The sequence below is a fragment of the Mercenaria mercenaria genome, chromosome 7 (assembly GCF_021730395.1).
Source record: "Mercenaria mercenaria strain notata chromosome 7, MADL_Memer_1, whole genome shotgun sequence".
NCBI lineage: Eukaryota > Metazoa > Mollusca > Bivalvia > Venerida > Veneridae > Mercenaria > Mercenaria mercenaria.
This window is the reverse complement of record NC_069367.1, coordinates 25,543,206-25,562,000: the sequence shown is the minus strand read 5'-3', so window position 1 is coordinate 25,562,000 and position 18,795 is coordinate 25,543,206. Positions and strand designations below refer to the sequence as shown.

Here is an 18,795-nt window from a genome sequence, read left to right as displayed (position 1 = left end):
TTTGTAAAGCTTTGCGGACATTTTTTGGGGGACATTCAAACAGATGTAATTATAAATTCCAATAAAGTAAAGTTAAAAAGAGAAAATATTCTAAAATAAAAATCCAGAGATAGAATTCGTCTTATCTGTTTTGACGTTAGTGTGTGTGTGTGTGTGTGTGTTTGTGTGTGTATGTGTGTGTGTAGTAGTCGCAACTTGACCGCGATGGTTGACCTTAGGCTGATTATTCATATCGACTATTTCATTGTAGAAATCAAGGGTGCTTATAGTATCCGTGTATATTTATATGGAATTAATTTGTAAACAGTGCAGTATCAAAGTATATATACTTTCATTTGATCAGTTTAAACTTTCGGATACACTAATTTATATTTACACAATTGTATATTTCCTTTTTCTCATGCAGATCGTATTTTACATACACTCCTTTTCAATAATAGGTTGTGCCTCATTATGTATTATAATGCAAAGGTCAACCATCGGGGTCAAGTTGCGTCCACTATACTATGATATATTATTCAAATGTTTTCAAAATGTTTTGTGCGTTTTGGTTTTTGTAGTTTTCGTGTCAATGTAGCAAAAGTTTTAGGTGAACAATACAAAACTTTTATATCAAATTCTATGTTCGCTAGAAATATGCATTTGTGACATGTGTTTATTTTATTAGACATATTGCTATGTGTTGACTAAAACGTTATTTGGTTTGAACAAACTCTTGATTTGTTTTAGTTATTCTACAAACAAGAAAAAGTGTTTCGTTGTGTTTATTTGTTTGTATGTAAATGATTATTGATATATTGAACAATTTAAGTTTAATTTAGGCGAATTTTACTTGGACGCCCTGTGGTTTACACTCGATCAATTCCTTTCGACTCAGTATTCATATAAGATAGTCATATGGTTCATTTTCTTCAATTAGATCAATGTAAATTTCAGCATATTCCCGACAAATGAATGATATTTATGTGGTATAATATTTAGGAATATTGTAATGTAAAAGTCGATATTGTCGTTAAAATGATGTTAGATGTCAATATGACAATATTAAAGTTTTGAAATACAATTTCCATTTATCAGGTATCAAGTAAATCCCAAGCTACATAATTAGAAAACACTAAGATGACGATGGCAGCATTGCAACAACTATGGGGTCATCGGATTTTCTTTCTCTAAATACTAAATTACGTCACCCATACCCTTAAATTGCAAGATAGTTTTAGTGTTTCCCGACATATCTTTCTTCTAGTCATAGTTTATAATTTCTTTCATAAGAGGTTTGACATAGTTCCAAAAAAGCTTGCTCTAAGAAGGTCTTTAGAACCTGTTTAACTCCCGATGTCATGGCTAACGGATTTAAATTTGGAAAACAATAGTACATTCAGCGGGTGGATTAAGACATCTAAGAAATGTGGTATATACTACAGATCCACACAGCTGACTACAAGAAGGGAAAAATGCTACTACATACAGTAATGACCACAGTGAAACATCTGGTATATCGCATCGCAGCTAATGAAGGAATAGAACACATTTTACTTGAAAATGCAATATCAGCATGCGAGATGACTGCCGAACAGTCAGAGCAGTCAAACAACATACATGTAGGTGCTGTCTTTAAAATTAAAGCGAAGGCTCGAACCTACGTTGCAACTAAGCATCAACATTTTATTATAGCATAATATAAGCTATAGAGTCTTCGCTGTATATACCATGATATACACTGCAATGAAATTTCACTCATATTAGAAAAAAAAACATTTCTTGTTTTGATTTAAAGTTGTTATTTTTCTGTCAAACAAATCTGGGGAAAGTTTATACACAATATATGATTACTAATATTTCTGTTGAGTGTTTACATGTCATACATTTTAGTCAGTTGCTGTTATATTTTTCTCTTGTTCTTTTTAAATTGTTACAGACTACAAGTTGAAGTTGCTACATGGAACACTACCCCTTTTGTCAACAGAAAATGTCCATACTGTCACATATTAGATGATAGATTTGACGTTACAAGCGTTTGAAATAACCATGATATATAGCAAAACAGGTAAGTTTTAACTGGCATTAAGTTTTAAAGAAAATACAACTTTACCTGTCTAAAAGTATAAAAATATACCTATTAAAATCAATATTAAAACACTAACCTAGCAGTAATACTTGCTATTTAAGGTAAGCATCAATCACAACTATACTGAACAGCAAAAGAAACTATCCAGTTTTATAACTTAGATATTTTTTATTCAAAAACTGTAATTTATAAATCACTTGTGTTTTTCATATCACAATACATTTAAAGAACTTCACGTGTAAAATTTTAAACAATCGATCGACCGTGAAGTCAGTAGTTCCGCAATAGCCGTTTTGCGCGAAATTCACGTGCACCTGTAATTAATAGTTTTTTGTGAAATTTTATTGTCATTGGAAACGTTGATATTTGGCTAACTCGGAAAACAGCATCAAGTTTAAAAAATGTTTTTGGTTGCACCGCACGACTGGATCAAGTTTAGCGCGAGTGCCCAGTTGGGATATTACAATGCAACTGATGCGCAGAAGATATAGCCTTTCAAACGGCTATTGTGGGACTTCTGACTTCACGGTTGATTGATTTTTAAAAATTTATCACGTGAAGATCTTCAAGTTTAATTTTGGTATGAAGAAACAATTCAAATTTGAAAAATTAATTTTTGATTTCAAAATATACCAGTTATACATCTGGATAGTTTCTTTTGCTGTTCAGTATATTAAAATGAGGGTCATTTGTAAATGTTGGGTTTTCAATTTTAATCAGATTTCTTAGAGTTTCCATTTGTGCATTTTCTACTATTTGTTTTTAATTTTCGTTTGTTATTCTATAAATATTTTCTATTTTAATGTATATCAACCTTTCTGATAATTCTTCAAACTGACTTCGCTCTGTCACTATCTGTCCGAATTTCAGTAGGAGTTTTGTTTGAAAGCAACGTAAACGACTATAACATTTTAATATAATGGACTTGCTTTCTGTACAAGCCGTTGACTGACTTGAAAACCAAATCAGTCACAATAATTACCTCAAAGAAACCTTATTGTCACCATGGAACAGATAACACGCGTACAAATCTGTTAAATATTCTAACGTTGTATCGAACTACATGCAGCTGATATCTTCTAGTTATCAGAAAAGAAGCATTCTGTCTCGACTTTAAGTAGACATATTGTTTTCGTACATTTTTGATAACTTTATACTTATTATGCATATTTTGATGTACTTATTGCTAAGTATGTTTTAACTATTATTATTGATTCCTTATTTCATCAAGTTACAAACAATATTATCAATAAGACTGTCTTTGGAAGATATAAAACTGGTCTTTATCTACAATTTGACTTTATTTACATATAAAAATTCACATATTAAATGTTTAATTAAAAGTTAAAATGGTTTTGGAGCCGGAAAGTCTCAATGTACATTTGGTAAGTACTCCAAGTTAATATAATAAATTAATATTTACGTGTTAAATTTTTGAAGCAAACCGTCTGTAATATTTTTCCATTACAGCTTCTTTTTTTTGAGGGCCCACTTTGCAACTGCGTGGCTCTCGGTTGTGTTTTTGGTGCTCTGTGCTTCCGAGAAATCTTCCCTTACCTATTATTTTTTACTGTTTTTACACAACATGGTTTCTGTGTAAGGTTCACTAAATCGTTGTCTGCCAATAATAGGTGATATTTCAACATATGCATTCAAATCGTTAATACATGTACACTTGTACTTTGCATGATTTTAGCAAGCACTTTCAGGAAGTTATTATAATTATGTTTACATTTTTGGCACAACTAGGCTTTCTCAGGCCAACCAGTATGTTGACGTGTTAAGAAGCCATTTCAAACGATAAACAAAAATTGAAAATAATGAATTTAAAATAGTATTTGTCAGTGCAACGTCTTTACACTTGAGTTTTAAGTACTAAGATAAAATCTGTAAAGGATCCTTTAGAAGCAAACAAGAGTAATAAGAGAGTCGGTCTTAAACTTAAAAACTTTCGCCTACTATAAATACGTGCCTTCTTATTGTAAAGTATGCAAACGAGGTTTTCATTTAATAGAATCATTTGATATTCTTAATTTGCACTCTAAAGTTTAATTGTGGTCCGAATGGTCTCCTATGTGATGCAATTACATGCTTTGTAAATCTCAAGAATGCTTGTTTATTTGATTTTATTTTACACAGTAACATCCACTGCTATTTGTTGATGTTAGAACAGAAAACTCTGTTTATATGGACACCTCGGGTTCCAGTAAGGGACACTAACTGAACAATCATATTTTAGTTGATTTGTTTCTTATTTTTGTAAAAGTGTAAAATTACCAACGTATAATATTGCATGTGTATACTTTGTTACACATAACCTAATTGATGCGGTCAATCTCCTATGCAGTGAAGGAGATATATGCCACCACATTGTAGCAGAATTGTTTTCATCGTTTAATTTAAAGTTTTTCGTTTTTTACAACTCTGAATGAGTAAGAAGAAGACGAGACAAATGTAGGTAAATATGGAAATAAATATATAATAAATACATATGACCTTTGCCAAAATCGACCCAACTGAAAATGAAATTGAAAAAGGACAATCTAAGTTTACACTAGGAGGATTCCGTCACTCAGTAGTTAAGGTAACTCACTTTGAATCACTTGCCTTTCACCTGTGCGGGTGGGTTCAGAACCTAGTTTGAGGTTCAAAATTCCCTCATATGAAAAAGCCAGCCATCCAGTTGGGCTACGGAAGATCTCCGGTTCTATCCATGTCCATGTCATCTGTTTTGAATTATGCCCGGAGGGTCATCTGTGGGTTTTCTCCACCATGGAAAGCTAAAACGTGGCCAAATAACATAGTTTTGTATCGATGCGATCTTCAACACAACAAACACCTTTTACCTTTGGAGCCTAGCATGTCTTTGAATACTCCGAATTATCACAGGTGTGGCTATATATTGATTAAAATTTAAAAAGGAGTCAACGTTTAGTTAACAATAAATATTTTCTACACTTTCTGTCTTATCTTTCATTTCTTACAAGAGAAAAACACAATATATACAATATATAGCAATCTTTAAGTGCCTTGTGGAGACGGTAAAAGTCCCCCCGTACTTGGATTCAGTGTTATTGTTTTTTTCTGGTCCTTTGGGATAATGGAGTCTTATCTTTCATTTCTTACAAGAGAAAAACACAATATATACAATATATAGCAATCTTTAAGTGCCTTGTGGAGACAGTAAAAGTCCCCCCGTACTTGGATTCAGTGTTATTGTTTTTTTCTGGTCTTTTGGGATAATGGAGTCCATTCAATAGATCTGTAATAGAGTTCCACTTAAGAATGAGTAATTAAAAAGAAGACGAGACAAATGTAGGTAAATATGGAAAAAAATAAAATACCTATGACCTTGGCCAAAATCGACCCAACTGAAAATGAAATTGAAAAAGGACAATCTAAATTTACACTAGGAGGATTCCTCACTCTGCGGGTGGGTTCAAAACCTAGTTTGAGGTTCAAAATTCCCTCATATGAAAAAGCCAGCCAGTAAAAGTCCCCCGTACTTGGATTCAGTGTTATTATTTTTTCTGGTCCTTTGGGATAATGGAGTCCATTCAATAGATCTGTAATAGAGTTCCACTTAAGAATGAGTAATTAAAAAGAAGACGAAGAAGCCGGTGCCAGGGGTCGTTAGGAGTCTTTCACATTTTATTACCTCTCATGAACAGAATCGATTAAACCGTGTCTGCTATTATTCTTTTTGGTGGCATTCTGTGCTTCCATAGGATCTTTTTACAGATTTTATTGCCTGTCAATAGTTAACACAATTGTTCATGGTCCGAAGGTAAATAGTTTTGACTATTGTTCGACAAACCGTTAAATAAGTATTTTACAGCATGACCTCAGGAATGAATTACAAATGCTTTTTCACATACTTAAGCCCATCGAGAAGATGTTGGACTATATATAAAAAAAAGTTACATTTTGACACTACAAACAAGTTTTTTTTACCTTAAAGTGCAAAATTGCAACTTTTCGCGCGATATCGGTTATGCAGTTCAACTCACACCCCATTATCTAGAAGCGGAAGTTATTTAGTTTACTGACACATAATACATAGTTTATTTAGTATCAAAATATGGTTTATGAGTTTTTATTGATATTAAGTCTATTTTATAAGACTTTGAATGATTTTAAATATCTAGGTTTGAAGCGTTTCCGCAAGTTACTAATTCTATATTTCATGAAAAGAGCAAAGTACTTTGTGTTGACCGTTGAATGTACATGGAACGGTCCTCTGCTTATTCCCGCCCCTATCATAGACACACACACACGCGCGCGCACGCACGCACGCACGCACTATCTGCTTATATTCATTGAGAAGAAACTGTTAAAATATTCTTGTCAGAAATCACTGGTACTACTTCAATATAGTTTCACAGATATTGTCCTTGAATTACCATCTACTAAAACTGTAAATATGCAAGAAGCCTAACTCAAGTGAGCAATCTAAGTCCATTTTGACCTCCGCTCAGATTTATTTTTGCTCAAAAGGATTGTATTTATCATGGTAGTATACACACTAAATGCGCCGATCACCTTTTTAAAGATAGTTTTTGTTTAAATTGAGGCTATTTTCATTTAGATTTCAGACACCTGTCCCCTAAGTAACATATTCCTAAGAAGAAAAGCGGGCATTATGAAGGTACTGTTAGGTTCCGTTTAATTCGGGAATGCCTTCTAAAGTCTCGAGCTCTAGATGTTTGCGAATATCAAAAATGTATAAATAAAATTAACTTAACATTTTGAAATGATTTTAGGGTGACTTTCTGCTAATTTGAGAAACTATGTTGATACTTAATACTGACAAAGATCTGATCACTATCGGCATTTAATGAAAAAAGAACAAAATCATTTGATATTTATAAATTTGATGAAATGTATTCTCATAAATATGACGGACCCATTTACAATGCTCATTGTATGAACAAGCTAAATGTGGGTGGACGGACAGAGAGATAGGTAGAAATTAAAGGCAACTATTGTGTTCCTAAGGTTGTTTTTTGAATTCGAGTCAGTTAGGCTTGAGGTATTCTGCTTGTCAGTCAAACATTTGTCGGTCCGAATTTGTGTCGCATCTAAAAAGGGATTTGACCAAAAGTCATGAATCATTTGTTTTCCAGTATGTGAAGTTTAGTACCTGGAATTTTGTTTCTGATTTAAATCAACTAGACCAGAGATATGGTCCTTACTATATATTTGAAGAGCCTGAACATTTGTGTCGTGTGTATTGTAAAAGCTATTTGACCTCAAGTCATGAAACATAGGACTGTTGTACACCTGCCGTGGGCTTTGTTTAGAATTTTATTCAGGATGATCAGAGTTATATCCATTGAGAAAGTGAAACAAAATGAAAGTAACCGAATATGCAACAGATATGCAAACATTTAAGGTAATTATTCCAATTTCTATTTTTAGTTTATATCGATATTTAGTTTTAAATATAGGTTATGTTTACACAATTATTTTGAATGTAGGTTATGTTTATGTTTTCTTAGATACGACGGTCTCTGTGTCTTAATCACGTATCATTTACATATAAACTATGGTGATGGAAAGCAAATGTATGTCAGTACTTTTTTTCATTATTAACAAGTTTCTGTTTCAAAATATACTTCCTGGTCCGTGAATTAGCACTAATTTGCAGTCCAGGATATCAAACATCACGAAAGTAGATTCGGAAATTAATCAATTAGATATATGCTGATAGAAACTTAATTTGCATAAAATGTATTTGTAAATAAATGATTTCAAAAGAATGCAAAAAAAAACTTATTTGTATATAAATAGAGGACTGTTTGCTTTTGTATATATGTGGTAAGAATATTTAAATAACGTAGATAATGTCCTCCCTAAATCTTTCTTAGTGTGTGTTCCGCATACAATTGCGTAGTTCATTTAGTATAACTTAGCCAAGCCAGTTCGCAGGATAAGCTATATCTGTATGGCACACAACTTTTTTATCTTGAGGTCAAATCCGTGGTAATGCATATATTCTTCATGGTAATTAACTGAATACATTGCTTCTTATGTCATTCAGTCTCCACCTCTCAGTCAGTTAGCTAAGGGCAGTTATCCAAAACCTTCTGTGCTCTACATTGCTGAAGATCAGTTAAGTTAACACTTGGGTGGAAATTGGCCAATGCACGTAACTAAAGCATTTTCAAGCTACGATTAACCCAGTGAAAGAAAGAAATGTAAATTGTCGTTCATTAATTTGATCGTTTTGTGTCTTCAATGAAATAATTAAATGTTTGGTATCCACGCCTCGTCTTGTAACGAGGTCAGAAATATCAGCGTCAACAGATTTGTTTGTAAAGAAATGCCAAACGATATTAAAAGAGTTTTACTTACTTATATCGATTTCTACCCCTGGCATTATAGAAGATCCTTATGAAACAAAGAAGGTAACCAAGGAGATTTTGAGTCTATTGATGAGAAGTAATGATACGTGCAACATCCTCACGCCATAAACACGGGAAGTATAAGCCCCATAATTCACAAGGATCAGAAACAAAAACACTGAGTCTTGGTGGATAAATAAAGGACATTGACGGTAAACTAAGGCAAAAATGTGCAAACATATTTTAAAGTTTCTTTCTTATAAGTTATGCAAAATTTGGATGAAGACATTCAATCGTATTTGTTAACGATTACGCAAAAATGTATAATCGCTTCTTATAGGAATAATTCAAGCCATATCTATAAAAATAGCTTTTTGAACTTTGTAAATGTTGACATTAGAAATCACTTATACGCGTAATTATATGATACCATGATAGTCTTTGAACTACATGTTCTATGTTCTCGCCAGCTAGGCCGTAACCCTTTTCTATAAATTTCTATTTATACAGACAAACGTCTTAACTATAAAATCTAGTTAAAAGGCGCGGATCAGCTTAATTTATTATAGAAACATGTTTATGGGTAACGAAAAAGGAGTTACTATTATCAGGCAATGAGCAACCATTCATATCACTGAAGTAATTCTTAAAATCGGACAACCAATAACAAATATCTTGAAATTGGAACTTTTGGAAAACGACTTACCTTCCTACGAAATTATCTTTCGTAATAAAAGAAAATCTGACCATGTAATATAATGAAATTTACAAAAAAATCCGGATGATGTATTCGAATTATTGGGCAAAATAATTTCGCCAGAAGTCCCTAACAAATGACATTAAAACATTGTGAATTAATTCCAATCCGTCTTACGATAGGATTGTTATTTGAAAACAATGAATACGTCAAAAGCCATCGAATCCCATTGAGTTAGTGTTTACCTTGGCACGGTTAGGACCAGTATCGTTTTGAGCTGCCGAAATGACTTTCTTCTATTTGCGACTTCCGAGTCCGTTTATGACTATGTTTTACAATCTGTTGACTTGGTATTTTTATTTTCTGATGAAGACATTGTAAAGTTTGTACAATAATACGGAAATTTAAGTCATGAAAACGTGTAAAATGTTTCCGAAAATTCCCTCATATATTGAAATTTAATGTTGCATATAAGAAAAATAATCGGTTCTGAAAAACAATACCCAATACCCTCGATAATGCTCTTATGAAAGTTGCTGTATAGCAATTACGCGTATGTAGACATTTTCTCATTGAATAAAATTAAAACCAGCAAATTTACAATAAAAATGGTCCAGATCTTTTTTTTACAATACTGTAAGTAATAAAACTAAGCCAAAAAAATAAAACTGCCACATCCTTATATGCCTCATAACCTTTCCGCAGTCCACGCGCATACATTTAGACGGGATGACCCCTGCGCGTGACCCCTGACTATCTACGAATCAAAATGCGGCTTTCGTTTTCAAGTTTATCATTTCTACTTTCATTCTATTTACTTCCGGACAAAGCTGAAGGTCGAGTGACGTCATTTTCTGTGTTGTCAAAAACATACATATGCATAAATATGTGCTGGCCGTCCTAAGGATAATACCATATTGCAACAATTTGTTTGATAACTTCACATGTAACACCAAGAAGTCACTTCCTGTTTGGTGTAAAACGACGCAATCTAACCAAAGAAAATCTGACTAGATTTAAACTGGAATAACAGAAATAAAGTTATCAAAACCCTATACGTCATGACCAATAAATTTAAACTAGATAATCCCGTTGGCTAATCAGAGGAGACGAAACAAAATGAGATCTACTTGATCGTAAAGGCAGAACAAGTTTAGTTCTCAATAATAAGCCGTTTTTTATGAAAATTGCCTAAATAACAAGGCAGTCTGAAAGACAGCTAAATCCCCCGCCACTGCTATGGATAGTGAAAGGGTAAAACCTTTGATTTTAGCTGTGACCTTGACCTTGAACTGACATGGCTGACTCATGAATTCTGCACAACGTCTTGATGAGGTGATCATTTGACCAAAGTTTCATGAAAATCCTTCAAGGGGTTTAGGAGATACAGAGCTGAAACCTTTGACCTTCAGTTGTGACCTTGACCTTGAGTTGACATGGCTGACTCATGAGTTCTTGATGAGGTGATCATTTGACCCAAGTTTGATGAAAATCCTTCAAGGGGTTAAGGAGATACAGAGTAGGCACCAAATGGAAGGCTCAAACCTTCGACCCTTAGTTGTGACCTTGACCTTGAGCTGGCATTGTTGACTCATAATTTCTGCACATCGTTCTGATGAGGTAATCATTTGACCCAAGTTTTATAAAACTCCTTCAAGGGGTTAAGGAGATATAGAGCAGACACGAAATGGAAGGCTCAAACCTTTGACCTTCAGTTGTGACCTTGACCTTGAGCCGACATGGCTGACTCATAGGTTCTGCACATCGCCTTGATGAGGTGATCGTTTGACCCAAGTTTGATGAAAATCCTTCAAGGGGATTAGGAGATATAGAGCGGACACAAAATGGAAGGTTCAAACCTTTGACCCTAAGTTATGACCTTGACCTTGAGCCGGCATGACTGACTCATGGGTTCTGCATATCGTCTTGATGAGGTGATCATTTGACCCAAGTTTTATAAAATTCCTTCAAGGGGTTTAGGAGATATAGAGCGGACACAAAATGGCAGGCTCAAACGTTTGACCTTGAGTTGTGACCTTGACCTTGAACCGACAAGGCTGACTCATGGGTTCTGCACATCGTCTTGATGAGGTGATCATTTGACCCAAGTTTCATGAAAATCCTTCAAGGGGTTTAGGAGATATGGACCGGACACGATTTTGTTACGGACGGAAGGACGGAAAGACGGAAGGACGGAAGGACGGACGCAGACCATTCCTATAATCCCTCCGCCGCGGCGGGGGATTAATTAATTGATATTGCATTTGGCAAGCCGAGAACCAACTTTAGCAATATATAAACCCAATGTTTAATTTGTTTCCATTTTATGTAACTGCTCGATGGTATACCAGTATTATGTACTTCACAGATCTTTCACGATTCGCTGAAAGCTAATCCTGTGTAAGATTTTATTACCGAGTGTACTTCCCGCTTCAGTGTAAAATTACCTGTCGAATTCAAGATTTAAATAAATTTTGAAAATCGTTTTGACGGTTAAACATTTAGCGCACAGTACATGATAAGCTTTAAACATCAGGTATTTTTAAATATAATTATGGATACTACAGCCGTTAACTCAAATGTTCAATCAGGTCAAAAATACAACAAACTATTTAAGGTAACTGATTTCTGCTTTTAGATATCTTTTTGTTTTGTTTATATAGGGTTCAAGTTAAGTTTATTGATATTGATGAAAGACCTATTGTTATGAGTTATCATTATTATCAAATTTCACAAAATACTTGTTATTTAAAATTAGGATTTTGTTCAAACGTTGACTCAATTAAGCTTGCTTAAATCTATACGTTATATTCGTAAAAAATCATTATTTTCCTTATATTAAGTTTGAATTAAGACTTGAATGGGATTGTGCAGTCTTACTTTATCTGTTTGTGCATTACTACTGATTACCAATGTTATTTATAAACGGGGGTTTTGATCGAAAGACATACTTTCCGCAAACCAGCTGAATTGTTTAGACAGGATATTGAAGCACACTTACATTGCAAAACAAACGAGCAATGTAAATAATGACATTGTAATAATATAACGATGAAATGCAGTAGAAGTCATTATTTAATTTTTATAGATGCACATAATCAGGTTTAATATATGAGCTTATGCTGTTCATTGCGCAGTTACTGAAATAATATGAGCCGCACCATGAGAAAACCAACATAGTGGCTTTGCGACCAGCATGGATCTAGACCAGCCTGCGCACCCGTGCAGTCTGGTCAGGATCCATGCTTTTCGCCAACGGTTTCTCTAATTGCAATACGCTTTGAAAGCGAACAGCATGGCTCCTGACCAGACTGCGCCGATGCGCAGGCTGGTCAAGATCTATGCTGGTCGCAAAGCCACTATGTCGGTTTTCTCATGGTGCGGCTCATATTATTTCGGTTACTGCGCAACGAACAACATAAGGTACTTATATACTGACCTTGACCAAAATCATTATCTTATGTATTAATTTACGTCATTAGCTTAAAGTTTGCAAGATACCGTCCATTATGTTAAAAAGATATCAGATACAGAAACGATTTGACTTTGTTCAAACAGATTTGGCAGGCTTAAAAGATACGAAACCCAAGATTTATTGACAATGGAAACATATATATTTGAACATGATTTAGCCTCAGAGAGAAAGAATAAAAAAAGAAGAGAGCTTTAAATTTATTTGCAATCAATGTTATTAACTTTGAGTTCTCTCTAAATATTTCAATAAAGAATACACATAAATATTAGTCATATAAAACGTTCATTCATAATTTATAGGTACATATACCACAGATTAACGTGCTACAGTAACAAATACTTTTCTCCATTCACTCTCCATTCACAAAGCGAGCCCCTGTAAATACCTTACTAATTATTCGTTCTGGCGCTGTTGACGCATTGGAGGGTGCCATTAGTTATATATTCTAACACGATCCGACTCATTTTCCTATTAAACAAAGAAGGCAGAAAACAGTGAATTATTATACAACAAATCACTGTTCTGACGTCACAGTTATTACTTCATGGCGTCACAACGGCTAAGCGGCGCGCTGGAAAAGAAACCGATTGAAAAAGGGCAAATATTTAATTAATGTCGTCAAGGATGTACTTAAAAATCCTTGGTAACGTGACTTGCTCTTGAATAAATCATTGTTTGTCGTTCAGATGCTTATTATTATATAATTCCTTCGCATCTGAACTCTAAACAATGATTTATTCAACGACAAATCACTGTATGAGATATATTATTTCTTAAATAAACGAGACACCAAATACACTATTTTTCGTATCGGCGCCCTTACTTGGCGTTCTGGAGTGTTGTCGCACTTCAATCGCGCCAACACACCAAAACTATAGACATTCGGTTCATTTGTTTGGTCATTGATAATGCTATATCTTAAAAAATATTTATAGACAGTCCAGTATCCAAAAGTAAATCCAGCACCCATTCACTTTACATAAACTGAAGAGGGGTATAATTGAAGGTAAACAATGCGGCAGAGTTTTTCACGGTAACATTCATTTCATGTTCTGTCATTTTTCAAGCCAAATATTCGCATGCCAGCATGAATCTTTCAGTTGTTACAGACTCCAGCTATCATATATATCTACCTGGACCTATATTGATGAAAGTGTGTACATGTGTTTAAGGTAAAGAACAAGTGAACATAATATATATTTAAAACATTATCAATCAGGAAGAGCGTACGCGACAAATGCACTGTATATATATCATCCATTTACTTAAAAAGTGTTTGTATAATACGTAAGTTGATTTGCGTTACAATCTTATCAGATTACAATGTTTTGCATTAAAACACTGTATTCGTATTTGCCATGAATATGTACATTATACACAGAAATAAACTTATCTATCTGTCTAATTCAAGTTAAAATATACAATGTCATGTATTCTCTTTCAAAATTTGTTGGCTAGTACCAGTAGGTTTTTTTATCAGAGATGACAAATGTTTATGTCATAATAAACTCATTGTTTTTTCCAGTGACTTCATTGTGTCAGAAAATTAAATTTATCTGTCATTAGTTAAAACTAAATACACCAGTAATACTTTAGGTAATATATTTTAGAAGTATGTGCTCTTTTGCATTAAGTTACTTGTGAAAATCTACATACAAATTGTCACATCATTCACATATAGCTATATCCTACACGTAATACTAGTGCATATGTCATAGACTGGTCACAGCCCTTAAGCCTCTTCTGATATCTTTGTTTAATACTTCCCTTAATAGTATTAACAGTTTTGAAAGCATGAGAGTTGCTTTCACTCTAACGATTAATCTTGTGGCCAATCTACATATGACTGAAATGAAAACGAGAAAATCTTCTTAAAATATTTAGACTGATTGAAATTAAATCTTTATTATCTAGCGATTTCCTGTATCAGTTTTTATATTTCTCTCGTTTTTAGAACAGAACTTTATTGTTCGGCCAGGTGTTAACCACAAACTAACGCACACTCATATTACATTGAAAGCCAGTTTTGCTCACCTATGCACAAAGTCGTTTTTGTTGTGTTTTATGGTCGTATTATGGTCGTTAGATGCCTATCCGTCCACCCATCATCCATTCGCCGTCAATCTTTTACTGAACCACTTTGCCAAAGTCCGTGAAACTATACAGAAATGTTCTTTGGGTTTTTCCATTATGTCTTGATTCAAATATAGATCATCTATGCAGAATTCTGGTTGGCATGTCAACCAAAAGGTCCTTCTTCTCAGAAACAGCAACTGCAATTTCAAAATAAGTTTACAGTAACAGTTACTTTGATTTACCCTCTACCTAATTTCTCCAAGACATGTAGACTTGTTTCAAAGACGTGGTGGTCATGGAGGTCGGCTATGAATCTTTATATAGCTATAGCTACTTGTGAAAAATAAACAGCTCTGAAAACGTTGATCTGATTTCGAAATAATTTATAGCAGTGTTACTTGGGTAACCTTGGACTTACTTCTTTAAAGTCATAGCGATTTGTTACAAGAAAAGATGAGACCTTTATTGAGTTTAGGGCCAGTAGTTCAAAGGTCAAGGTTTCAGTGACTTTAAGACTTGAAAAAGGTCTTCGCTCAGTAAGTGGTTAGGGCTAAAGCTTACAGTTATCAAACTTCACCAGATTAATGCCTTTAGTCAGTAAACAATCCCTACGGTTTTTTGGGGACAGTATGTATCAGACGTCAAGATACCAGTGACCTCCAGACTTAAAACTATGTAAGGCTTGGGCCTATTATTAAATTTTGCAGATGTTTGTCTATGTTTTTGGATTCAGTAGGCAAAAGGTCGAAGTCACTGTTACCGCACAATAACTGAATATGATAGCCCCTTAAGTACTCACACTTCACAGAATGATTGCTTGTGGTCAGCAGATGACCTCTTATTGTTTTGTAGTGAGTAGATCAAAGGTTAAGATCGCTTTGACATTGACACTAAAGCAGTTCCTTATTAATAGCTGACAAAACGTTTCAAGTTGTAGTTGTCAGACATCAAATGATGATTGTCTGCGGTCAGTAGATTGTCCTTCAAGTCAAAGGGCACAGATTTTTATCAATAATCTGAGAAGATTTGGGCTTATAATTGCTACTATTATACACTTATTTATTATTTTGCCTTTAAACAATGCTTGAACATGATAGTCAAAAACACTTTGTCTAATAGCAATTTACGCTAATTAAAACCCCTTTTCACTTCTGTTTGAGCACACAGATTTTTATGCCCCCGAAGGGAGGCATTTAGTTTTTGAACCGTCTGTATGTCGGTCTGTCAGTCTGTCGGTCTGTCCGCAATTTTCGTGTCCGGTCCATATCTTTGTCATCGATGGATGGATTTTCAAATAACTTGGCATGAATGTGTACCACAGTAAGACGACGTGTCGCGCGCAAGACCCATGTCCGTAGCTCAAAGGTCAAGGTCACACTTTGACGTTAAAAGTCATTTTTCATGACAGTGCATTCGTGTCCGGTCCATATCTTTGTCATCGATGGATGGATTTTCAAATAACTTGGCATGAATGTGTACCACAGTAAGACTACGTGTCGCGTGCAAGACCCAGGTCCGTAGCTCAAAGGTCAAGGTCACACTTAGACGTTAAAGGTCATTTTTCATGATAGTGCATTCGTGTCCGGTCCATATCTTTGTCATCCATGGATGGATTTTCAAATAACTTAGCATGAATGTGTACCACAGTAAGACGACGTGTCGCGCGCAAGACCCAGTCCGTAGCTCAAAGGTCAAGGTCACACTTAGACGTTAAAGGTCATATTTTATGATAGTGCATTGATGGGCGTGTCCGGTCCATATCTTTGTCATTCATGCATGGATTTTAAAATTATTGGGCATGAATGTGTACCACAGTAAGACGACGTGTCGCGCGCAAGACCCAGGTCCGTAGCTCAAAGGTCAAGGTCACACTTAGACGTTAAAGGTCATATTTCATGATAGTGCATTGATGGGCGTGTCCGGTCCATATCTTTGTCATTCATGCATGGATTTTAAAATTATTGGGCATGAATGTGTACCACAGTAAGACGACGTGTCGCGCACAAGACCCACGTCCGTAGGTCAAAGGTCCTAAACTCTAACATCGGCCATAACTATTAATTCAAAGTGCCATCGGGGGCATGTGTCATCCTATGGAGACAGCTCTTGTTATATGTACAATAGAATCTAGCTTTATATATCAAAGTTATTGTTTTATAAAACTACAAAATATTCCTAATTACTACATCTATATATGGCTAACAGTGCCTCACGTGTTTGGTGGGTGAAGTGCGCCACGCTCTATATGATTAATGTTAAAATTATAGTAGTATGATTTGTAAATTTCAGGTAAAAAGATGTTTTCTGTTCATATTGATTTCTACAACCATCGGCGAAATGGTTGCCCTGTTGACACTAGTTGGATACTGGAGGGTGCTACGAGAGGACATTATGAGCCCTAGGCAGCAACAGATGTGTCTGCCATTGCACAGATTCACTTTGGCAGATGATGAAGAGGCAAACAAACAATGTCCTGGTAGACTTAAAAAGAAGCTCAGTAAGAAGAAAAATTCAAACATTTGCTGTGGGACTTGGAGTGATGTGTTTGACAAACTTTCTACAAAGGTAATTTGACACTACGCCTATAGATTCTAGATCTAAGATGAAATGTTACTTTTAAATCGCTGAACTTTACATGCATCCAGATTCTAGGTATTAACGACATGTATTCACTTCTAATTTCAGGTTGTCATGGAAAAATATAATAGTGACGCAAATCCTGGTTAGTGTAAAGATTTATATAATTATGTCTTAATTTGTCTGATATCTAATTAGTATAGACGTGTGATACTTTATTGCTTTATTTTTTTTCTACTTTAAATCACAAGTAATTTATTAATCGGTTGTGTGCTATATAACTAACACACTATTCATCTTTGAACTCATATTCTGGCAAAAGATAAAACGTAAGATTATATCGCCAGTTGACAACCAACATCAGCGTAAAGAAAATAATGCTGATGATCCCGTCTGGTATTCTATAAATACATCAAATGCATCATAAACCCTCTGAAATTTGTAAATGACTGATTGTTTTCTTAATCAGTTAAAAATATCAACCAGCACCACTTCACGATAATACATTGCCAATGATATTACTGGCTGTAATGTGAAAGTCTGACAATGATTTTAGGAGAATCACACGGTGTTTTCGAAAATCTCCTTCAAACATATTACATAAATCACCATATGACTGGAAATTCTAATAGACATTTCTTTTTTCCTTATCGCCAGAAATGAGTTCACTGAACCTGACGAATTATAAATGCGAGGCAACCAACAAGAAGCAACCAAAGGCACATCTTGTGGATATTTCAGAAGATAAAAAGCCAGGTATGTTACTTAGAAGATCTTGTCACTTTTTTATGTGATTCTGATGTAGAGCACTATAATGATTTAGTTTTTCTTCATTTGCAGATTGATTTCTAAATTCTTGATTGCGGACAAAGTATAAGCATATCTTGTAAATATATACTAACAATTTTAGGGCATACATTAAGAATGGTGTATACCGGTTTCAGTGATGTACTTCATTTTACTTAATCTCTAAACGGCCGTTGTATATCATCATCACACATAACTGCAACTTGACTAACACCATGTTTTATAACTAACATTTAAGAGCCTGTTTAAGTTAATGCTACTATTTATTTAACATATTCTATATGCTTATATTTCTAAATATTTGCTGATAGCTATGTTATAACAAGGAATAAATAACTGCACTGTTCTTTGTCATGAATAATTGCATTATATTTTGTCCGGAATAAAAGCACTGTTCTTTGTCATTCAAAGATACGTTATTCGCGTAGGCTTTATAAACTTCAATATATTATTGTTATTTATTCTTGTCTTCTTTTTTTTGGCTGGGTTTTACGTCGCACCGACATAATTTTAGGTCATATGGTGACATTTCAGCTTTGATGCTGGAAGAATACCCCAGGTACCCCTCCGTACATTATTTTATCACGAGCGGGCACCTGGGTAGAACCACCGACCTTCCTCACATGAAGAATTCAACGCCCCGAGTGAGGCTCGAACCCACATCGATGAGGGGCAAGTGATTTGAAGTCAGCGACCTTAACCACTCGGCTACGGAGGCCCCTTTCTGTTCAGGAAAAAATGAAATGTG

At 34.6% G+C, this 18,795-nt stretch overlaps 1 protein-coding gene across 3 annotated transcripts in view; it reads left to right on the top strand.

Moving 5' to 3' along the window:
* The window catches only part of LOC123554707 (tumor necrosis factor ligand superfamily member 6-like), a 62,637-nt gene that overhangs the window by 43,205 nt on the left and 637 nt on the right, over window positions 1-18,795 (top strand). The window contains exons 1-3 of one of the 3 annotated variants that reach the window (XM_053547845.1): window positions 16,950-17,228; window positions 17,349-17,385; window positions 17,898-17,996. In XM_053547845.1, coding sequence (XP_053403820.1) covers window positions 17,001-17,228; window positions 17,349-17,385; window positions 17,898-17,996 — 364 coding nt within the window. In that variant the 5' untranslated portion in view covers window positions 16,950-17,000. Of the gene's footprint in view, window positions 1-16,949; window positions 17,229-17,348; window positions 17,386-17,897; window positions 17,997-18,795 lie in introns of those variants that run through there. The other 2 variants (XM_053547846.1, XM_053547847.1) reach the window with 2 other exon arrangements.